The sequence below is a fragment of the Mesoplodon mirus genome, assembly GCF_964341445.2.
Source record: "Mesoplodon mirus genome assembly, chromosome: 14".
Lineage (NCBI taxonomy): Eukaryota > Metazoa > Chordata > Mammalia > Artiodactyla > Ziphiidae > Mesoplodon > Mesoplodon mirus.
Window position 1 is genome coordinate 85,287,037 of NC_138990.1, and position 23,941 is coordinate 85,310,977.

Consider the following 23,941-nt stretch of genomic DNA (forward strand, 5'->3'; position numbering starts at 1 on the left):
TTGACCAGGCTTGTCAGGGTCAGAACCACCGCCGTGTCCTCACCCCACCCACAGTACCAGTCCATGACCCAACCCCTGGCAGGTAGAGCTGTACCTGGGAAGCACGCAGGGGAGGGGAGGGGTATTCACATCCAGTCACGCGCCTTTCCTAATGAGTGTGTGATCTCAGCTGCCCTGCTACCCAGCTGTGTGACTGCCCGGTGCTTCATGTCTGTCATCTGTGAAATGGGGCTAATAATAGCACCTACCTTTTAGGGTTACTTTGAGGATCAAGCCCTGTTAATATTTATGAAGAACGGTGCCTGGCTCCTGCTTTATAAGTGTTCTCTGTTATGCTGTTATTTTAGCTACTGCTACTAATGAAAGAGATTGCATGAAACAGAGAATACTACTGAGAGCACTTAGATGCCCAATCTGGGAGAAGAGACTGTGGAGCCTCAGGGTTGAGAGCAATCTGGAAGGGCTTCCTGGAAGGAGTGGGCTTTGGAGGGTGGGGAGAATTTGTATTGGGTGGGAAAAAGGAAGGAGAGCTTACAGAAGAGGCTTGGTAGTGTTGGTGGCAATGGGGAATCTGGATTTTAAGCCCAGAGCCTTGGACAACGAGGTTTCCCTTACAGAGAATGAGACGTGAGGGCCAGAAGGACTGTGTCTGGGCTAGCTGTGTCTAGGCTGCAGGGTTAGCAGCTTCCCGAGGCCCTCAGGCCCCCCTACCATCTCCTGCTCACTCCGTCCTGGCAATTTGTTTGTCTTCTCTCTGGGGCAGAGGCTGGCAGGGTCCCGAACCCACACCTGGGCCCAGTGGAGGAGCGTCTGGCCTTGCATGTCCTCCAGCAGCAGGGCCTGGTCCCTGAGCACGTGGAGTCCCGGCCCCTCTATAGTCCCCTGCAGCCGGACATCGAGCAGGTAGGACCTCCACCCTCGGGCCCCAGAGCCCCTGACCCTCAGCTACCCCTCCCCAAGGACAGCTTGGATATCCCAGAAGCACCAGTGGAGACCTCAGGATTTGGCTAATCCCTCCTTGTGGAGTTTCTCCACAGCCTGAATGGTCACCATTGTTGGCCTACGAGGGGACCTCTTGAGCCTGGCCTCCCCTGGCTGCCTGCAGGCCTCAGGGCCTGGGGAATGAGGCTTCTCCTCCATCCCCGTGTAGGCTGGACCTCTGGCTGCCCACAGGTCATTCTGAAGCCTCGCTGTTTCAGCCTGGCCACAGGGAGTCCTCCCCTGCTATCAGTCAGTGGCATTCCAGATGGCCAACCCTGTGCTGGGCAGTGAGGAGTTCAGACAGGGCGAGTCTATGACACAGAGGCAGAGAAGCCATCAGGAGGGCCAGGGGAACCCTCGCTGGCAGAGGGAGGGAGGGCGGAGGGACAGCAGGCCCCGGGGTGACATGGGGAGGCTTCCTGGAGGGGTTTGGAGGAGGGGGAGGAGAGAAAAGGTTCCAGGCAGAGATGGGCCGAGGCAGCCTTTGTGGCACTAAGGTGCCTTTGTGGACATGCAGAGGACATCCTCCCTGCTCTTTGGAGCTGAGCTCTCCTCCCCTTGGTGGCGTGGCCACCAGCTCCCCAGAGTGGTACTGCAGGTGTTGAAATGTCAGCTCTTTCATGCTCATGTGAATCAGAAGAAGTTAGGTCAATCCCTGCTCCTTCTTCTGTAAGATGGGGACAGAGATAACAGCCGGCTCGCAGAGAAAGAGGGAGCTAAGTGGTGGCAGGTAGAGTGGTTTCCTGTCGTGGAAACCCTCTGAGCCCCGATCACTAAACCATGCTCTCTGAGCCTCCACAACTGTGTACACCATCCCCAAGGCTGAATGCCCCCTGCCCTCTTCCGCTTGGCACAGTGAGACTCAGCAAACATCTCTGTCTCCAGAGAGCTGTCCTGACCCCTGATCCCCTGGTGCTACCCCAGTCCTAGGCCTGTGGGGCAGTGGGCTCACCTCTGTGCTTGGCCCTATTGTCCCCTTGAGGGCATCTCCCCTACAGGGTGCTGAGCCTCTCCATGCAGGGCCTGGGGTTTCTCTGTCCTATGCTCCAAGTATCCAGTGCAGAGCAGGTGGTCAGGAGCTGTTGGTTGAATGAAAAGGGTGGTGAGACAGCAGGGTTGTGTCTCCCTCCCCAGGGGAAGCTGCAGATGTGGATCGACCTGTTTCCAAAGGCCCTGGGGCGGCCGGGACCTCCCTTCAACATCACGCCACGGAGAGCCAGAAGGTGACTTACCCCAGCCCAGGCTCAGAGCTGAGCAGGGTGGTGGACTGGTTGCTGCGGGTGGGAGCAGGTGGTAGCTCTTGGGCCAGGCTTTGGGCCACTCAGGCCTCACTCTTGTGCGGGCCTGGCCAAGTGTCCAGCCAGGCAAGCAGCAGAGTCTTGGGTGAGCTGACCTCTTGGCTTCTCGGACAAGGACTGTGCACCCTTTGGTGGGAAATCCACGTGGATCTGAGTCATCCTTCTCTGCAGGTTTTTCCTGCGTTGTATTATTTGGAACACCAAGGATGTGATCCTGGACGACCTCAGCATCACCGGGGAGAAGATGAGTGACATTTATGTCAAAGGGTAGGAAGTCACCCTCCTTCCCACCCGTCCCGGCTCCACGGTGTCGCCCCTGCTCCCTCAGGGGGGTGGTTGGCTGGGAAAGGGGGAACTCTGGAGTAGGGAAGGGGGAGAACAAGAAAGGAAGGGTGGCCTTATGGGAGTGGTCTCTGCCTCTGGGGAGTCAACCCCACCAGATTTCTTCTTCCACATTAATCTTTGAGTTGAACTTACAAGGTTTGAGGATGTCCCTCAAGAGAGAAGTTGGAACATTTTGAAATTTATGGCACATTTGGTGCATCAAATTATTTTTCCTTTATCATTTACCAAGTTCAATGACCTTCTTAATTCCTTGTTCGCTTAAGTTGAGGCTGTGTATTGTGGTGGAGACCTTAATTAGCCATGTTCTCTAACATGTGTATGTCTAGTTGGATGGTTGGCTTTGAAGAACACAAGCAAAAGACAGATGTGCATTATCGGTCCCTGGGAGGTGAAGGCAACTTTAACTGGAGGTTCATTTTCCCTTTTGACTACCTGCCAGCTGAGCAAGTCTGCACTGTCTCCAAGAAGGTGAGTGTCATTCCTGTCCCCAGTGGTGCTAGTCCCAGGGCTGTCAAATATCAGCCGCATCACTGTCAGAGCCATGTCACTGTCATACTCTTACCGCTGCCCCACCACTGTTGGAACCACCTTGGCTATTGCTGCATAACAGCCACCACCATTGTCCCATCACTGCCAGCGTCACCACCACCACCATGTCCACCATGCCCACTCCATCATCGCCATCGTTAGCATCGCTGCCATCCCACAATCTCCTCCACACCAGCGCTACAACCATTGTATGTAGCTAAGTCCAAATCCTAACAAACCAGGCCGCAGGGAGGGCCATGGGCTCAGAGTGAGGAGAACATTGGTAGGGAAACCCAGCCCAGTCATCAGAGAGCGGGGTGGGGGGGCAGAACCCCTAGGGAGAGCGGCCCCAGAGGGCTGTCTGGCCTGTGGTTTGGGTTGTCTGGCCACCCAGTAGGATCGGGTGTTTCTTAGCCAAGTCCCTGCTGCTTCCCCCTTTCTCCCATTTCTGTGCCTGGGGCCTGTGGCCACTGTCCAGGCTAGTATCTCTCAGACCTGGGGAGGCCCGGTGCCTCAGCCGGGGGAGGGGGCAGCTCCAGAGTCCTCAGCTCTTTGTGGGTTAGCATCTTCTAGTTGAAGCCTCATCTGGGCCGTGAACCCTCTCCTCCTGAAATAGGCAGGTCCCAAGGCGGGTGGTGGCCCCGAGCCTGCCCTTAGGGAGCAGCCCCCAGAGCACAGTGAGGAGGGCGCCGTGGGCAGGCAGCTTCCGGAGGCGGAGGGCCCCTCTGTTGGAGCTTCTAACTACTGCTTCCCACCTAGAATCAGTTCCGCCTGCACATGCTCTCCTGTTCCACAGGGTGAATACCTCTCTGGAGTTTGGGTCCTGCTGGTCCCGTTTCCTTCCAGAGGTGGCGCTGGTCTCCAAGGCAAAGCTTCTGTGACTCCTCTTTCTGTCCTGAACGGTTGTGTGGTTTAAAGAAGGGAAATATGTAATGGACCTCGGCTGCCTAGGTCCTCTTTATTCTCTTCATTACATCCTTCCCCCATGACCCCTTCCTAACCCAACAGACAGAATCATCTGCACTTCAGAGAAACCAGAATGTTCTGCTGAACATTCTGAAACCATCAAACAAAAGAAAATATGGGTTAAATAAGGTTAAATGAATTCTTTCACCCAGGGATGCCTACCAGAAAGCAGAGTTTAGCAACAGCCCTGGGTGCTGTGCAGTCAAGGAAAGCCTAGCCTATTTGTAGGTTTAATCTTGTTTGCCTTTGTTCAGCATGTGTGTCTATCAAAAGATGTTTCCATAACAAACCAAATGCTGCATTTGCTGGGGAGAGCTCCAAGTCAAACAAACAGTGCCTGTCCTTGCTGTGGACGGAGGGAATGGGCAAGGGCGGCCAGGCCCTCCTTCAGGCCACCTCCCGTGCTCATCATGCCCTACACAGGGTGAGGCGTGGCTGGGGAACCGAGGCTGAGAGATGCCCAACACGGGAGGCGGGACCACCTCTCTGTTGTGACACGTGGAGATGGGTGCAAGGAGTCTCAGGGAGCACAGTCTTCTGTTCTTGCTACAAAGTAGGAAGAGAGAGAATCTCCTAGCACTGGGGCAGGTGATTTGAGACAAATGACAAAGTTGGCAAGCAGCTATTGTTGAGTGAAGGAGAGAAAGGGGGAGAGAAAGGCAGAGGGAGAGGGAGCTAACTGGTGGTACCCGGCAGTTCTGAGGGCCCAACGGGATTGCTGATAAACAGTTTGAGGGGGCTCCGTTTTGGCAACAGTGGGGTTTCGTCTCTGCCCTTTAGACACCAGCAAGGAAGCAGAGAGTTGAGCTGACCCACAGTGGAGTTCCAGAGGAAGAGAGGGGCTGAGGGAACCGACCCATTGGCCCAATGGCCCGCAGGCCTGGGCTGGCCTTGGGAGAATGAGAAGGCTGTGGGGGATGCTGAGCCGGGAGGAGTCAAGGAGTCTGGGAGAAGCACACCCGGAGTGGCCCGGAGTGGGGAGGGCTGAGGGAACGGGACTTCCCCCCGCTTGGTGCCAGGCTCCGGAGACGGTGGCTGGAGGGGTGTGTGTGGCAGAGGTCAGAAGAGGAGGTTGAGAACAGTCAAGGGGTTCTGAAGTCAACCAGGAACATGAGAGAGGAACTGGCTTGACCCGAGACAGGGCCATCGGGTCGATCTGGGAGAAAGAACCCTGGGAGGCAGGGGGAGCCGTGCCCACAGTGGGGCACCAATTAGCTGGCCTGGGCAAGGGAACTAAGCCTGGGGGTGGTTAGTGCAGGGGCACTGCACAGCCTCCGGGCTCCTTGGTCCTGCTGCAGAGCCAGCCCTCTGCTGAGGGGTTCAGCGCCTCTGGCAGGCAGGCCCTCCAGGGACCCCATTAACCAGACGAGACTGTTGTAAAGTACAAGGTCTCCTTTCATCCGGCGGCTTTGAACCACCGCTGGTTGCCCTGGCCGGCTCCCCACCTGGAGCCCAGCACACCCACCGGAGCCGGCCTGTGCGTCAGGCACCCACCCTGCAAATAAACAGCTAGTAAAAGGGCCCAGACTGGGAACGTAATGAGTGCCTGGGACCTGGGGGGCCATCCCCAGGCTGGAGCCCCAGCCCAGCTGCTCCCACCAGGGGCTGTTTGAACCTCTGGCTCATTACTGAGCCCATAAACCGGGCCGGCCAGAGGCATGGAGGATGCTGGCATCCTGTACAGGCGGGCCTGCAGAGCTGGCCATAAAAGCCCCGCCAGAGGAGGGAGGCACCTGCAGGAGGGCTGGGGCCCGGAAAAGGGGGAGGCACCAGATGGGGGTCAGGAGCGAGGGGCCAGGTGGGGACCTGAGCCCCTTCACCAACCCAGGCAGCGGTCCAGGCTGCAGCCAACTGCTTCGCAAGGTGATCATTCCTCAGGGGGCACTGGCCACGGTCTTTGGTCACGGGACCTCTGTGGGGTCTGTGTGATCTGGAGTGGCCACCAAGGCTGTGTACACAGGGCACCTGGGCCCAGACAAACCCTGTGTGGTCAGCAGTGCTCCCGGACTCCCGTGGAGTCTGTCCCCCTGAGACTGGGTCCAGGTCCCTGCTGTGACCTGGCACCCACCATCTGCGGGATGGTCAGTGGGTCCTTGCCACCCACTCAGGTAAAGCTACAGTGAGAGGAAAGAGAATAGGTGTGAGTGGGAAAGCCCCAGGGACGGTCCTTTGAGTGGAGTGTGACTGGACCCAGGGGCGGATCCAGGCCTCAGCGTGCCAGTCCCCAGTCCTCAGCTGCTCCACGAGGCCTTGGTGGAGAGAAGCCCAAGACAGTGCTGTTCCAGGCTGACTGGTCTGAGGGAGGTGGGAGGGGACAGTGGTGGGCTGGTGAACTTCCCAGCACCGGGAGCTTTCGGTGTGCCCCAGGGCAAGCTCTTGGAGGTGAAGGTGGGGTGGGCTGGGGACACTGCCCCCAGTGCCAGCTCCTTACAGTGGTGTGGCGGGGGGTCCCCCCTGACACCCAGATTCCCAGCCAGCCCACCTTGTCCCCAAGATCACAGGGGCAGGATTAAGAGACTCTTGAACCTGAATGACTGGGTTGGAATCCAGCTTGCCACTTCCCAGCTGGGTGACTTGGATAAATTACTTGCTCTGGTTTCCTCAAGATAGTATCTCCTCATAGGTCGTTGGAAGCGTAAATGATTTCATAGTGGGAAAAGGCTGGTGCCTAAGAAGTGCATATTAATGTTGTATTTATTAGCTGTCAGACCTTGGGCAAATTCTTAACTTCTCCAAGCCTTTGTTACATCATCTGTAAAGGCAACGAGAACCTTGACTCATGGAATTGCGAGGATTAAACGAGCTACCTTATGTCAAGTGAGCCTGCATGGTCCCCTCTGGGGCCCTTGAACACTGCCCTCTGGGGTCTCAGCAGTCTTCCTGCCAGGACCTGACTCTGGCAAGTCCCTAAGGGACATCCTCCTCCACTGCCTCCTCCAGGCAGCCTTCCAGGCTAGAAGGGACCACTGCTCCTCTCTAACCCGGCTCTCCTGCTTCCTCCTTTGCTTCTCCTCTGGGCCAGGATGCTTTCTGGAGGCTGGACAAGACAGAGAGCAAGATCCCCGCCCGAGCGGTATTCCAGATCTGGGACAACGACAAGTTCTCCTTTGATGACTTTCTGGGTGAGCACCATTTCCGGTCAGCACCATTTTACCTGTCGGGGCTGCCCCAGAACCCCTGCTATATGTTTGTGGGCCTCTCTCAGGCCTTGTGGGAAGGCTGGCAGGAGGATCAGGGAGCTCAGGGTCACTGGTCCCTGGTGCTGAGTGAGGTCTGTGACACAGAGTAGTGCCAGGGTGATCAGGGTGGCCAGCAGGGTGGCCTGCCAGCCGAGGTGGCATTGAACGCTGGGCCGTGTTGGTTGGTAGGACCCAGGGAAGGAAGAGAGGGGAGCTCAGGGTGAAGGCAGTGAAAGCAGGAGCTGCGTCACTGGCTGGCTGGCCTTTCACGTGACAGGATCCCTGCCACCTCAGTCTAGTGAGTGAGTGGCTCAAGGTTCTCTTCGCCCTTGTGCCCCAGAGACTGAGCAAATGAACACACCTGGGGCCAGGACTCTGCTGGGGGAAAGTGTGCTGCAACCCTGACTGTGGAACAGGGAGCGTTGGGTTGGAGGACGAGGTGGAGATGGTGCCTTCACAGGGTGAGGTGTGGGGCCCGCTGGCTGGACTGTAAGTAGCAGCCCCGTGACAGCTATAAAAGTTCACTGGGAACATGTGGTCTATCCCTACAATAGGATGTTATTCAGCCACAAGAAGAAATGAGATCATGCTACACCATGGGTGAACCTTGAAAACACACCAAGTGAAAGAAGCCAGACGCAAAAGTACAAATATCATATGATTCCTTTACATGAAATGTCTGCAATACGTAATCCACAGAGGCAGAAAGTGGTTGCCGGGGATTGGAAGGAGAAGAGGTTGGGGACGGACCGCTCGTGGGTCTGGTGTTTTTTTAGGGGTGATGAAAATATCCTGGAATTAGATAGTGCTGGTGGTCTCACAACTCTGTGAATATACTAAAAGCCACTGAGTTGTACACTTGACAGTGGTTAAAATGGTGCATTTTGTTGTGTGAATTTCAGTCAAGGGGTGAGAAAGACGGTCCAGGAAGTCACCGAGTCCTGTGTTGCAGTTCTGCTCTGCCGCCTGGGGGCAGGGTGGGCTTGGACGAATCACTGGAGCCCTCCCTGGGTGGCCCGTGATTGCAGAAGTCACCGAGCTCTTGGGCCCCTGCAGAGGATGCTCTGAGGAGCAGCCCCAGCAGGAATGGGGAGGAGGGCTGCCTGCCCGTCGGGCTGCTCTTCACCCCACTCCCCCCGACCCCGAGCCTGGTCCCCTGAACTTGGAGGACTGGCAGCTGCTCCAAACTTCACTGTAAAAGATTCAGGGTGTCAAAATCATAGCACCACGTTGGACTTTTGTTCTTTTACTTATTATTCTGGAATACATAATTCCTGTGGCAAAGTTAGAAACCGGAGATAAGCAATGCCTCCCCTTCCTATTTTATTATAATCTCACTACCCAGAGATAATCTTCACTAATATAACTAAGATAACCTTCACTTTGGCCTGTATTATTATTTTGGCATTTATCTTATACAAGCAAACACATATGTGTTATATGTGTATTTTATACATATATATACACATTCATATATGGCATATAGATAGCGAAATTGGTTTATGTTACACATACTGTCTTAGATCTTGATTTTGGGGAAAACAATATATTAAAAACATTCTTTCTGTCAGGAGTTATCCATCTGCATTGTATCTGCATCATGGTGCTTAATGTCTCACCTGATGTCCCATCGGACCCTCATTAGTCCCCCCTAGGTGCATACTCGGCTCATCTCTAGGACTTCCTGCGTGAGTGACAGCCTAGGCTTACATCTTTGGACCCTTTGTGCATATCTTTCCTGAACTCTAAGAAGCAGATTTTTAGAGTCTCTGTACATTTTAGTGGTTTTTGAAACATTTTGTTCAACAGCCCTCTAGAAAGATTTTACATTTTTATATTCTCACCTGTGCCCTGTTTGCCTTAAGGGCACCATTTTTCCTAAACTTTTGCTGCCAGTGTTATCTTTTTTTAAAAAAAATTGCCAATGTGGTACCTCATTTTTATCTTTCTTTGCATTTCTTCATTACTTGTAAGGTACAACTTTAAAAATATGTTTGTTATCCATATTGTTGATGGGATTTTCTTTTTTTGGGATGGTCCTCTTTTATTGTTGATTTTCAGAGCTTTTTATATAGTAAGGACACATTACAAATAATTTCTCCATTTTTCAATTGCTTTTCACATTTTTATGGAATTTTTTTTTGCTTACAGACTAAATAATTTTTTTAGCATCAGTCTATCAATCTTGGCTTTATGAAGTGAGGCTTTAGAAAATCAATTTTAAAAAGACAAACAAAAAATTGTATTTTATTGAATGAGAAAACAGTGTCCAAAATAAAATTAAACAGGATCATCTTCTGTTTTTAAAAATAAAACTACTACTTTTTAACTCCATAGATTTATTTTTTTAAATTGGATGTTTGTAGATATTGTGAAGTGATAGCCAAAATAAGTTATGTAGTTAACAATGTTTTTTTCTTGTGAAGAGAAATTTTAAGATCTACTCTTTTAGCAACTTACAGTATTATTAAGAGATTTCTTTTTCCCCCTTCATAATGTATTTTCTAATTACATATTTTACTTCTTTTGAGTACTTATTACTTTTATTTTGAAAATGATAGTTAAGATCTGTAATTTTGCCATCAGGAAATAATCCTGTTTCCTTACAGTCTTTATGTAGATATAGTATATATAGTTTAATATCCTGATTTTTACTTAATATTATCTTGGGTTCATATTTAAAATGGGAAATAAACATTCGTCTGTAGTTGAGGGATGGAGAGATTTGTAGATGGGTGGATAGATAGATGAATGCTGATAGAGTTGAACAAATGCTGGATAGAATAATGACCTGATTAATGGATAGATACAGTGCTCAGCAAATGGTAGCTCTAGAGGGATGCAGGTAGTTAAGTCAAAGCAGATAGATGTATGGAAGGATAAATGGATGAATGGAAAGAAAGAACGCTAGAAAAATAGATCCAGTCAATGAATACTTGCAGTAACTGAGCATTCCACACTGAAAAAAACCTAATCTCCTTTGTATGGTATTCAAGAATTGTTACCGAGTCCAACCTTGCTCTGCTCACTGCACGACAGGCCAAAGAATCGGAGACGAGGTGTTGAGACAAGGAATACGACTTTATTTGGAAAGCCGGCAGACCGAGAAGATGACAGACTAAAGTCTCAAAATAACCATCTTATTAGGGTTTAGATGCCAGTTTCTTTTATAGCACAGAGAAGGGGAGGAGATGAGGAAGTAAAGTAAAAAGGCTATAAGTTTTGCAAATATCACCTGGAATGGCCAGCCTCGGGGAGGGGATGTGTTCATTTCTTCTTTCTTGTAGCCATCCACAGGTGGACAGGTTCTGGACATTTCCCTGAACAAAGGCACTTTGGTTTAATATTCAGGCAGAGGGGCAGGGTTCCCTGAGTATAGATAGTATGTATAGACATTATGCCATTATGTATAGACAGTATCCTTTTAGTGAACAAAAGCAGTGGAAAGCAAAGGTTAAAGTAAAAGAAACAGATCCAACATATAGTCCGGTTTGGCTCTTCCCTGTTACAATTCCCCACTGTCAATATCCATTCCACAATCTTGTGGAAGAAGGGGTGATGACCGTTCTAATTGCTTCATCAGATGGATCTTTCTGGGAGTGTCCATCGGTGTCAGTGTTCCAAAAATTGTTTCTTTTGTTCCTCTCTGGAAAGTGTCTCCTTTACACCTGTAGCCTTAAAAAATATTCACAGCTTAAAAGTTGAGAGTTATGATGTATTCAGTGGGAATTTTGAGGTTTTCAAGCTTGGGAGGGAGCACTTCAAGTTAAGGAATTTAGCGCTTTTCTATGTATGGGAAAATGCAAGAGTCTGGGTTCACTGAAATCACTCCCTTGATATGCACCTTAGCTATCTGGGGCCTGTATCCTGTATTCTCATATCCTGAGTTTCCTCAGGGTTCACCGGCTCACATTGGAGGGCTGCAGTCGCTAATGACTGATGTGGCAGGAAATATTCAATTTCTCAGATCCTCTCCTCTTGGTCAGGATTTTGACCAATATTTGGGAGACATTTCATGATCAACTTTTGTCCCACGGCGCTGGGAGTCTCATCCCAGATCAGGCGAAAATTCTTGATATGCCACTCCAAGTGCTAGTTTTTGGATTAGGCCCTATTGATAATTAAAGATTCTCTGGATCCCCTATCTAATTATGATCCAGGAGACATTTTCCCTTGTTGCTTCTTCCCATACCTAGAATCACACTATTACAATTACTTTACATTATAAATGTGATCTATTTCCTCAAGATGTTTAGCCATAGAAGTTTTGTTGGAAGCCTGGTTACACACTGGGTACTGTAAGAGACAACAGTCTTATAAAATAGACGGGATATAAGTAATGCGGCTAGTAACATTGACAAAGACATAGTGCACCAGGGAGACACAAAGTACAAACAATTTGGCTTACAAAGGTGTAATTTACCAAATTACTGTGAGTCATAATTAGCTTAAGGGGAAGGTTTTCCTTACACCTGGAAAACACAGATTTGAACTGGTCATTTTTCAGATAGAAACCATAAAAATTATAACCATATTCACCAGTTTACTGAGTCCTATGTAACTAATCCTTCTTGTTAACAGCTTTATAAACCATCAGGTTTCCCATTAGAATTCTTCAATTTCTTAGCCAGTTCAGCATTATGGCCTGAAAGCCAGAAACTTGTATTTATCCAAAGTCCTTCCTATAACTCTTCTTGAAGAGGAAGCATTTTTACAAAGGCATCATCAGAGTGAAACCATAACTGTCTATAATGAGCAAAGACTTAAGAAGGCACGTTTAAATCTGATTACAATGCAATTGACAAAGTAATTTGGTTAGTGCTGTGACATGCAATACATTTAGATAATAACTAGAATTATGATGGATAACATTTTACCAGCACACATCAAATTTTAGGAACTCCATATAATCTCTAGAATACCTGTATCATTTGCCATACAGTATAACCTAAGAAGATTTATTATTTATTTGACACTTCCCATGTAATTCAACATACCAAGTGAACCTAATTAGTTAATATCTCTCTTTGGGGTGTTTCAGGGGCCCTTTGAAGCATCCCAAAGTTAGCTAGAGTTCAAAGGAACTTCATTATAATTTGATTTGTGAAGTTTTGTCAAAAAAATATCAAAAGGGTTTAAACAGTCAGATAGGATCGCAGGTCACTGTGAAACAATAGTTACTCACTTAGCCGAAGTAACAATAAAAGATTTCAAAGGCAAATACAGAACAGATCACTTAAAAGGTAGAAAAACTTAAAATCTGTTATCAGAGGCAATTCAGAATCTTAAGAAACCTTGTCTTCTTAACAGAGAGAAAAGCCAAATTCAAGTTTTTCACCATCTTACTTTTAAAATTCATTTACTCAGTTAAACTTATTTTAAACTTAGTCAATCCTGACCATGTACAAAACTCTTTTCTTGGGGTCCACTTTCCATAAACCTTCCATGACTTAACTTATTTTAGCACAATTCTAACTTTCAAGTTGTTGAATATCTGCAGAGATTAATTTTATTTTTTTAATTAATTAATTAATTTGTGTTTATTTTTGGCTGTGTTTGGTCTTCGCTGCTGTGCGTGGGCTTTCTCTAGTTGCAGCGAGCGGGGGCTACTCTTCATTGTGGTGCGTGGGCTTTACATTATCATGGCTCCTCTTGTTGTGGAGCACGGGCCTCAGTAGTTGTGGCATGTGGACTCTAGAGCAGAGGCTCAGTAGTTGTGGCGCATGGGCTTAGTTGCTCCATGGTATGTGGGATCTTCCCAGGCCAGGGATCAAACCTGTGTCCCCTTCATTGGCAGGCAGATTCTTAACCACTGCACCACCAGGAAAGCTCTGGAGAGATTAATTTTAGATAAAGATAGTTATTTTTAAAAGTGCACCTAAAGCTCTTATCTCATTTGCATTTTCTTTCCTTAAAAGTTTCTTTACATCAAGTTACTTTCCTTGCTGACAAATTTGCAACAGATATAACAAGGTTTTATTTAGCTTATATTAAACCTAGGCATAATGAAAGTATTATACTTAATGCTGATGACTCTAATGACATGTCTATATTAATTAGATCAAAAAACAAACATTAATACTGAATATTTCTCAGTGCACATGAACCCGAAATTCATTTAGCTTAATTTTTCTTGTATTTAGAATTGTTTGGTTTGTAAGAACTTTCTCTTCTTTAAGCCAATTAAATAGAGCTCATCTGCAAATCAACCCCATCAATGTTATCCAAAGACAAAGACACATACAAGGACACAAACAAACAGAGGCATCATAGTTCTCATTTCAAAATTTCAGCCCTGAGTCACGTACAGCAACATAAAACCCATCAGTTTACAAAAAGAGGTTGGATTAAAATTAGGTTTCTGGCAGATGGAACAAATCAAGTTCACTTGTCTAGATGGCGGAATTTTTACAGAAAAAACACTCAGGTTTTTAATTTATCCTGGACAAGTCAATTTCTAAATTACTTTGCCCTCTTTTCAAAGTTTGCATTTTAAAAAGATGGCAGAGATGAGCATTCCTGAGAAGACCAGATAGGACACTTATATCTCAAAGATACAGTCAAGTTTTTCCTAGGATGCCTTTGTTTCCCCTTTGTTTAATATTTACAAGCCTCTTAAGATAAATAGGGAAGGTAGTTAATCAACTTGTTCTCCACTGTCAAAGTTATCTGGGGCTCCTGTGGGGAAATTAGAATTGGATGCCTCAAGTCCAAGGGAGTCCCCTGGCCTCTTACAGGATGTTGGCACAAGGGAAATTGCCCTGCTGTAGAAGTGGCCCCTGGTCCAAATTGGATGTCCTTTTGGGTCTTAGATGGTGATACTAAACCAGGTCCCTGTGCCTTGGGGGTTATCATAGAAACTTCTATTTGATCTCCATGGGTAGGGGAAACAGGAGGCGGTGAATATGTTGGCAGCATTGGGGGGAGCAGTTGGAGAAACTGTTGGTGCAGCCTGCTCTTTTGCAAAACACTTCTAACTGAGAGATCATATAATAATTGAGTGAGCTATTCAGGGACCATCATTCTTCTGATCCTAACATATTTTGGGTCCACACCCTATTACAATAGTACATCATGTCTTTCTTAGTCATAGGCTCATGGCTATGTTTCGCCCATTTATCTAATATACACCCCAAAGGGCTCTCCTTCAGGATAGATGGAGTATTTCTAATTTTTATAAGTTTGATACTACCAAAACACAAAAGACACAAACAAATTCCAACACAAAAGGCCCAAACATATTCTAGCATCGGTGCACACAAAAGCAAGACCAAAACCAATGAACTGGTTCCCAAATCAGGTAGACTTACCCTGCAAAACCAACGAACTAGTTCCCAAATCCGGTAGACTTACCCTACAAAACCAATGAACTAGTTCCCAATGAACTGGCTCCAAATCAGGTAGAGTCCAACACCAATTCCCCCCTCCAATAGGGTACCCCAATCAAACAAATTGGCTTATCCCATAAAGGAAAAGCCCAAATTGAGAGGGAAATATGTTCCCAGTGTGCAAGCTGGAGCAACTTACCCTACAAAGTCGAGTTCATTGACTTGCAACACAAAAGGATACACAAAAGCAAAACAAGACCAAGACCAAAACAAATGAACTGGTTACCGAATTCGGTAGACTAACCGTACAAAATTGAGTCTGTGGACTCGTAGAAGTTGGTCTTTTCCTTGCTTTAACTGCCAAGTCCTGCAGTAGCTGGCGCCGCTTCAGGGAGGTTTGAAGGGAAGGTCCTCAGGACAAATGGTCCTGGCATCTGCTAGGCCTTGCCACAATGTTCCCTGACCAGGGCTGGCTAGCCAAAAGCAGCAAGCCTCCTGGCTGGCTTGCCAAATTTGTTACCGAGTCCAAGCTCACTCTGCTTGCCACACGACAGGCCAATGAATCAGAGATGAGGTGTTGAGGCAAGGAATACGACTTTATTCGGAAAGCTGGCAGACTTAGAAAATTGCAGACTAATGTCTCAAAATAACCATCTTATTGGGGTTTGGATGCCAGTTTCTTTTATAGCACAAAGAGGGGGAGGAGATGAGGAAGTAAAGTAAAAAGGCCATAAGTTTTGCAAACATCACCTGGAATGGCCAGCCTTGGGGAGGGCTGTGTTAATTTCTTCTTTCTTATAGCCATCCACAGATGGACAGGTTCTGGATGTTTCCCTGAAAAAGGCACTTTGGTTCAACATTCGGGGAGAGGGGCAGGGTTCCCCAAGGCAGGCCATTATGTATAGACAGTATCCTTTTAGTGAACAAAAGCAGTGGAAAGCAAAGGTTAAAGTAAGAGAAACAGATCCAACATGTAGTCAGATTTGGCTCTTCCCTGTTACCGAATTCCTTCAATTTGGCCTTGGAAAATATTTTTTAGATTTACCTCTCTCACCTAATCCCTTCAGTAACCTATGCTCCAATCCCACTGACTTTGTGTTGTTGGAATTGGATTAGGTGAAACCTCATGAAATTGCTGTTTTTATACGTCAAAGATAGTTGAATACCAGAATTTTCATATGGCTCAACCCAGTAGATGGAGCTATTCTTGGAGAACATGGATAAAATTGATGAGTAGATGAAGCAGTATAGAAAGATAGCTGCTTGGATAACTAGGTGGGCAGATGAAAAAATTGGTGGATGAACCACAATGAGATAACACTTATACCTATAAAAAAGCAAAAACAAAAACAAAAAATGGAAAATAACAAGCGTTGGAGAGGATGTGGAGAAATTGGAACACTTGTACATTGGTGGCATGCATGTAAAATGGCGCAGCTGCTTGGAAAAAAGTTTGGCAGTTCTTCAAAAAGCTAAACATATGACCTAGCAATTTCACTTCTAGTTATGTACCCAAAAGGATTAAAAACTGGGACTAAGACATCTGCACACCAGTGTTCAGAGCAGCATTATTCACAAGAGTCAAAAGGTGGAAACAATCCAAGTGTCCATTAACAGATGAATGGATAAACAAAATGTGGTATATACATACCATGGAATATTATTCAGCCATAAAAAAGAATGAAGTACTGATGCATGCTACAACATGGATGAATCTGGAAAACTAATTATGCCAGGTGAAATAAGCCAGATACAAAAGGATAAATTTTTATGATCCCACTTATATGAACTGTCTAGAATAGGCTTTTTCATAGTGACAGAAAGTAGATTTAGAGGTTAGCAGGGCTGAGAGGAGAGGGGAATGGGGAGTTATTACTTAATGGGTACAGAGTTGCTGTTTGGGGGGAATGAAAAAGTTATGGAAATAGGTAGTGCTGATGGTTGCAAAATGTTGTGAATGTAATTAATGCCACCGAAGTATACATCTGAACATGGTTAAAATAACAAATTTTATCTTATCTATAAATATTTTACTGCACTAAAAACAGTTTAAAAAGTTGATGGCTGATGGATGTAGATGATGGGTGAATGAGTGAATTTGTGCATAGTAAGATGAATAGTTGAGCAGGTGGGAAGTTCTGTTAAGGGTGCATCAATCAGGGCACAGTAGCAGGCATATACATGCATGAATAGATGGATGGGAAGCTGTACAGATGGAATGAGAGGCAGTGGGTGGAGAGTGGAATTTGAGCCATGGGGCTAAGACCATGGATAGAAGCTGAGGAGGCTGAACTTGCCCAGCCCCAGGGTGGCCCTAGGCTGGCAGTGACTGAGAAAGCGTGGGCCAAAGCACCCTCCTCTGCCACAGGTTCTTTGCAGCTGGACCTCAACCGCATGCCCAAGCCTGCCAAGACAGCTGAGAAGTGTTCCTTGGACCAGCTGGATGACACTTTCCACCCAGAGTGGTTTGTGTCCCTTTTTGAACAGAAAACCGTGAAGGGCTGGTGGCCCTGTGTGGCGGACGAGGGTGAGAAGAAGATACTGGCGGTAAGTCTGTTCCCTCTGGTGGGTGGAGACGCGGGAGTGACTCGTTCACAGAAATCGCTGAGCACAGACGTGTTCCTCTCCCTCTCTCCTGCCCTCCCTGTCTGTTTCCCAAGACACTGTCCCTCTTCCCTGCCAGTTCCCAGCCTTCGTCTCCTCGAGGCTCGTATCCCAGGAAAGGCTGTCTAAATCTAAAGATGCCCTAATCTCCCGTGGACCCTGTTTAATTTGTACGCTGCTCCTTGGCCTTCACAGTGGTCTGTATCCTGGGTTCCCCTCTGGCTGGGCTTCCTGTGGAGGACAGGGGTCATGCCACTCCCATTTGAGCAGGACCCTATAAGGGACTGTCCTTGTCCTCTTCTCCCTGCCCAGAGGTCTGCCCAGGGGTATGACTGGGGACCATGGAGGATCATCCTTCCTCTGCAGAGGAAGTAAATGAGTTTACTGTCCTTCCTTGGTATCAGCAGAGGGTTGGTTCCAGGAGCCCCCGTGGACACCAAATCCATGGATGCTCAAGTCCACCTTCTGTGCTTGGTTTAATCTACAGATCTGAAACCTGCAAATGAGGGCCAACTGTATATTTATTGAAAAAATCTGTGTATAATTGGACCTGTGCAGTTAAAACCCGTGTTGTTCAAGGGTCAACTGTACTTAGAAATGGCAGGCAGCCAGCCAATCCCTAAAGTGGCCCTTGAAATAAAATATCCATGTTGTATAACAAATTATAACAATTAATAAGAAATACTAACATCTCAAAAGAAAAATGAGCAAAGGGCATACATAGATAATACATAAAGCAGTATAGTGGCCATTAAATATTTAAGAAGGTTCATTTCCCCTAGTAATTACTTAAAGGAATGCTTTAAAATGTGAAAACATTTTTTATGTATTATATTAGAATTTAAAAAAAATAGAAACACTTATTGCTAGTGAGGATGCAGAGAGACAGCCCTCTCATTTACCTCTGTTGGGCAGGCTAATGATTTTTACCATTTGGGGAAACAATTTAGTAATATATAACCAGAGACTTAACAATATTTATGCCCTTGAAATTTTTCATCCCACTTCTAAAATCTCTCCTAAAGAAATAACCCCATAAAATTAAAAATTTAGGGTTTATTTATAACAACAAAGAGTTGGAAACAACCTAAACAAACCAAAATAACTGGTTTACTAAATAAATGGTCAACCATTGCATAGATACATCATTAAAAGCAAACTTTAAAGGGTATATAATTATATAATAAAATATATTCCTAAATGAAAGAAACAAGCTATAGAACCATATAAACACAGTGTGATATTTCATATACTTGCAAAGAAAAATAGCTCTGATGAATAAAATCTTAAGAGTGCTTGTCTCTACATAGTAGAAGTATGGGTGACAGTCTCCTTTTTTTATACGTTTCTGTAGTTCCTATGTGTTCTGCAAGGAGCAGGTACTTTTAGGATCAGATCACCCTGTATCTTTCTTTCAAACAAATCATAAAGTGACCTTTACATCTGTCCTGGCCTGGCTCCTCCCCAAGCCATGGGGCCAAGCCTTTATGTCTCTGTCCCCTCAGGGCAAGTTGGAGATGACTTTGGAGATTGTAGCCGAGAGCGAACATGAGGAGCGGCCGGCCGGCCAGGGCAGGGATGAGCCCAACATGAACCCCAAGCTTGAGGACCCAAGGTTGGTGCCCAGCCCCTGACCCCTGATGCCCAAGGGGATGGGGAGGAGTATCCACAGTACAGGAGGCACTCACTGTATAGCCGCACAGAGGTCCCAGGGCCCAGAGAGGGGTGTGACTCATCCAAGGGTACACATTGTTAGGGGGCAGGTGACAGACATCATTCCAGGACACGCTGGGCTCATCAGCTAGTTCCAGAAGCAGGCGCTGTTGGGTAGCTGTTGGTTTTAGGCCAGGCGTGCTGTCATATGGCATGTATATGTTGTGTCATGGAACCTTCCCTGCTGAGTCGTCATTAGTATCCCGGAGCTTTACAGATGAGGAAACAATCACAGCAAAGTTAAATAAGGTCATTCCAAGGAAAGTGGCAAAGCTGAAATTCTCACACCTGGTCTGATTGGCCCCGGAGCCTGACCAAGGTCTTTCCCTGACCAAGCTGCCTTCCATGGGTTTCCTGTGGTGTCAATGTGGCTTTCAAAAGGCCTTTCAGCTTTAATTTTCCCATCTGTGAAATGGGGGCCTAGTCCCTGCCTCCCCTACTTCACAGGCCTCTAAGGGAGAGGACTACATCCCAATCCAGTGGATGCAGAAGCCTTGAAGGCAGTTACCGGAGCCTGAAAGATGGCTGTTCGGGGGTGGGGGGGGTGAGTGGGTGGGACTGCATTTGCTGGGTCCCTTTCCACGGCCTGCTCAGCTCAAGTTACACTTAGCACGGACAGCCCACTTTGTTATAGCGCTATCCTGAGTGCCAGTGGCTGGCAGAGCATTGAGAGGCATCCCTGCCCAAGGATGCTGGGATCTGGGTGGAAAGACAGAGGGAGACCCAGGAGACCCAGCAGCATGCAAGCAGATGTTAAAACGGCCGTTACTGAGACACAAAATCCTCCCTGCTCTTTGAATTGTGAGGCTGACCTAGGGGAAGGATTTGAAGTTCTTGGTTATGAGAGACAATCAGCTTTCTGGGTTCACTCCCTGCCATCCTTCCCTGACAGTGAACCAGCCACGTGCATCTAGGCCAGTGGCTTAGCTTATCTGGGGCTCAGGGACCGTAGCTCACCTAACGTGGAGCCCCTTGGAGCTCTGCCCAGCCCCCAAATCTCTAGTCTGTGATTAAGTCCTGGGTCAGGAAGGAGAGAGTGGCAGGGAAGGTGACCTGGACAGGGTGGCTGAGAACGGGGTCCCTGAGGGTGTGCAGGGCTTGACAGCACCAGGAAGAGGAGGGCAACATGGGCGGGGCTCACACTGGAGCGAAGGCTGGGAGGAGAGGGGGATGCAGGTGCAGACAGGGGCTGGGGGCCTGGAGGCTGGGCAGGTCTGGGGGGCTGACTGGGGAGGGCCAGGGCAGTTTGTGAGCAGGACCCGGAGGGAGCAGCCCTGGTGGGAGGTACCCCGCTGACCTCTGGGATCTCACTCGCAGGCGCCCTGACACGTCCTTCCTCTGGTTCACCTCCCCGTACAAGACTATGAAGTTCATCCTCTGGCGGCGGTTCCGGTGCACCATCATCCTCGTCATCATTCTCTTCATCCTCCTGCTGTTCTTGGGCATCTTCATCTACTCCTTCCCGGTAAGCAGGCCTGAGTGGGGAGGCACAGACCCTTGTCTTGGAGGAGCTCCTGGTCTGACGTGGGAGGTACAGCCCTTGACCTCCAGCAGCTTCTGGTCTCAGGGGAGTCTGTCATTGTCCTCAAAGTGCACCCCGTGTCTGATGGAGAGAAGTAGCTTCTGTCCTTGGGGAGTCCATGGTCTGATGAGGGAGACATAGGCCCTGCTCTGGGGAGTCCCCAGTCTGGTAGGAGACCCTTGGGGAGCTCTTAGTCCAATGAGGGAATCTGAGTTCTTGCCCTTGATGGGGAGACACAGCATCCTCAGCAAGCCCCTGAGGGGTTATGTAATCAAGGGGTTGGCAGAAGGCGAGGCCCCTTGGGCAGGCATGGGCAGGGGAACCTTCTTGAAGGAGGGTGTGGAGCTGGGTTGGGAAGGTAAGGGAAGGCCCTCTGTTTGTGAGGATGGCACCTGCTGAGGACCTGGGGCTGGAGAGGGTGTCACTGTCCACCTGGGAACCTGATAAAGTGTGTCCTGCCTGCTGCAGTGGGGTGGGCGTGGGGCAATGTGTGGGTGAGGAGAGGGTGGGCAAGGAGCCTCTCACTGGGCACAGTAAACACTGGGGCCCCTTTCACCTGCTAAGAAGCCAGCTGATGCCTGCCAAAGAGTGGCCAGGGCCACCCGCGTGGGGACTGCTGTGCCCAGCTCCATGGGCCCCTCCTAAGGGAGGAGGATCTGGAGCTCTCTTCCCTGCCTGTGCTTCCCTGATCCTCACAACAGCACCCCCAGTGTCTCTAGAACCTCAGAAGGGATCACAGTGTCCCCAGGCTGATACCAGATTTTTAATATTCTTTAAATTTTTGAAACTTTTTAATACAAAAAATTCAAAATCGTATACAAGTAGAGGAATGGTGTGATCAACTCCATGTCACCCTTATTTGAATGGAAAGAAACAGACATCCAGAGAGGAGAGGGACCAGCTCAGGGCTGCATGGCAATCTGTGTACAGCTCCCGGTCTGGGGTTCCAGCCACAGCCCTGGTCAGCACCAGGCCGCCGGCCAAGCACACCGTCCCCACAGCGGGTAGTGCACTCTGGGAATCACTCACCTGTGAGCTCTTTGCTTCATGAATCCTCCGGGAGGACGAGGCGCCTGAGAGCGCTCTCCCACCATAGCTGGCAAGGCATTGTACCTGCAGAGCATGTCTCCTACGAGGAGGACAGTTAAAACCACGGAACAATCCCCTGCAGGCCCTAAGGTCATGAACTGTGGAAGCAACAGAGAGGATGCTCTGGTTTGGACGTCCAGGCCCCGGCTACCCTTTGGACCCTAAGTGACAAAAGAGGGTCTAGAACTGGGATGACCATGAGCTGGGCCGCGAGCCGGGCCCTCGTCCCAGCTGACTGTGTCGCCTGGAGCGCCAGGCTGAGACTGTTCTGCGGCTCAGCAAGACGACTCACGGCCCACTGGCCAAACGTGCCTGAGGCCCAAGGGCGGGTCCAGGCTGGGGGGCCCTGAAGCTCATTCGGTTTGGGGGCCCTCCTAAAGCAAAGGAAGACAGATTACAAGTACAAGGTTAGCTGCTGGGCCCTGGAAGGGCACGAGCAAGTGTGGGGCCAGGAGGGTAGCTGCCCTGGCAGTGACCTGGACTCAGGGGTTGGGCCCAGGACTCCCCTTCCGGTCCCCTGTGTCTCCTCCCCTGGGGCACAGCCCGGTGGCCAAGGTGGGGAGGCGCAGTGGCCCTCACCTGGCCTGTCCTCAGGCTTACCTCCTCTCATGTTGAGTGCACCCAGCCGCCATTCGGTTCAGGCGAAGACCTTATTAGCACGCGAAGTGTGTCCGGGAGGTGAGGGCGTGTTGTGTGGGTGAGGGAGAGGCTGGTGGGGCCAGTGCCGCTGGGAGCTGTCGGTCCACGAGGAGACACAGTGAAGCCAGGGACAAGGGGGAGCACGGGGTGCAGCCTAACGCCTCACCGAGAGGCCAGGCCGGGGAGTGTGGGCAAAGGGGAGCTGGTGTAGACCCTCGCTCCTTGAGGAGGTGGTCTGAGGAGCAAGCAGCGACAGCACCAGGGAGCTGGTAAGAAATGCAGAGTCCTGGGCCAGCCCCAGGGCTGCTGAGGAGAATCTGCCTCGGGAACATCAAGGTCTGAGCATCGCTGCTGTGCGGGACACTTCTCCACGTGGAGTCAGGAGCTGTTGGCTGGGTTCTGGCTCTGTCAGTGGCTCCCCAGTGACCTTGGCCAGGCCCTCCCGTCACGTGAGGAAGGGGCTGGGATAGGTCAGTGCTGACCTGCTGTGACTGGCACTGTGGATAGGGGAGCGATTTTGCCTTCCCCACGGGGCTGCATGCCAAGCCAGCCTTCTGCTGAAGAGCTGGGGGGACGGCAGGGGCAGGCTCAAAGTAACATCACCACCACCCTTCCTGTGCCTGGCCCCGTGCCCTGGCCAGCTGGGCCCCGCTCCTGCAAGGCACTAGGGCTGCAGACTAGACCTCAGGGACCTGGGGAAGGAGGTCCTGCTGCTTGGCTGGGAGATGGACAGAAGATTTCCAGTCACTTCCAGCCTGTGGTCCTTTCTCGTCCCTGGGGCAGCCTTATCCCAAAGCCCTGTGGGCAGGCCCTGATCAGAGCCTCTTCCCTGTGTCCTGAGTCCCCAGCAGCAGCATCAGTCTCCTTTGAGGTCTTCGGGAATTGTCCTCTTTCAAATACCAACCCTGCCTTCTCTCTCCAGAGCTGGCATGTGGGGTTAGATCCTAGGCGAGGGCTGTAGGGCAGCCTGGGTCTGAGACTGCAGACTGCTTTTGCTTGCAGGCCTTTGCTACAAGCTGGGCATATCCTGCTTCCCTCCAGCCAAGTCACCCTGTCACCTGGTGGATGCCAGTCCTGTGACCGTCCATCACCTGGCTTTCAGGCCTTTGGTGGGCAGAGGCCTGGGTGCAAAGGGGCTCCCCGCCAGTTGGCCTAATCTCCCACCCTCTTGGAAATTCCCCTGGGAGGGGGACAGGGAGGGCAGCCTGTCTGATTCCTCCCAGCTCTGCCCTAGAGGCAGCCGGGAGCAGGGCCAGTGTGGGGAGGCAGGAGGCGATCTGGCAGGGAAGGAGCGGCGGCTTTGTTTCCAGAGTTGGCTTTCCTGGGCGGCGCTGGGGAACATACTGTCCCAATTAGGAGCCCTGTGTTGTGTTGTATGTGTTTTCATGGTTTTGGGGGGAGGAGTGGGGAGGGGAGATTCCTGCCAGTCCTGCAGCAGCCAGGGCTTAATCGGGGGTGACCCATCTCTAGGGCTGGCCTGCACTGTGGGTCATCCCTCTATACCCCCCGCCCCAACTCTCTCTCTGCGTTTTGGATGGGAGCATGGTGGCCAACGAGCCCCAGGTTCCCGTGCTGGGGAGTGTGGGAGGAGGGTGGGGAGAAGCACAGCCGTGCCTTCAGGCCACCTGTCTGCTGGAAAAGGCCGGGCCTGGCCTGGCCAGGGGCAGAGTCCTCTCGGTAGCTGGGCAGAACCTGGGAGTGGGCCCTGGAGTGACAGGGGAGAAGCCAGAGCCATTCAGGCGCTGTGGC

General features: G+C 49.6%; 1 protein-coding gene across 23 annotated transcripts in view; it reads left to right on the plus strand.

Annotated features, from left to right (window-relative positions):
- DYSF (dysferlin) overlaps positions 1 to 23,941 on the plus strand; it is a 230,073-nt gene that overhangs the window by 205,665 nt on the left and 467 nt on the right. For all 23 annotated transcript variants that reach the window (XM_082642728.1, XM_082642730.1, XM_082642736.1 and 20 more), the window contains 8 exons: positions 764 to 903; positions 2,116 to 2,204; positions 2,451 to 2,546; positions 2,951 to 3,092; positions 7,141 to 7,240; positions 16,994 to 17,172; positions 18,735 to 18,844; positions 20,260 to 20,407. In XM_082642728.1, the coding sequence (XP_082498854.1) occupies positions 764 to 903; positions 2,116 to 2,204; positions 2,451 to 2,546; positions 2,951 to 3,092; positions 7,141 to 7,240; positions 16,994 to 17,172; positions 18,735 to 18,844; positions 20,260 to 20,407 (1,004 nt within the window). The remainder of the gene's footprint in view (positions 1 to 763; positions 904 to 2,115; positions 2,205 to 2,450; positions 2,547 to 2,950; positions 3,093 to 7,140; positions 7,241 to 16,993; positions 17,173 to 18,734; positions 18,845 to 20,259; positions 20,408 to 23,941) is intronic.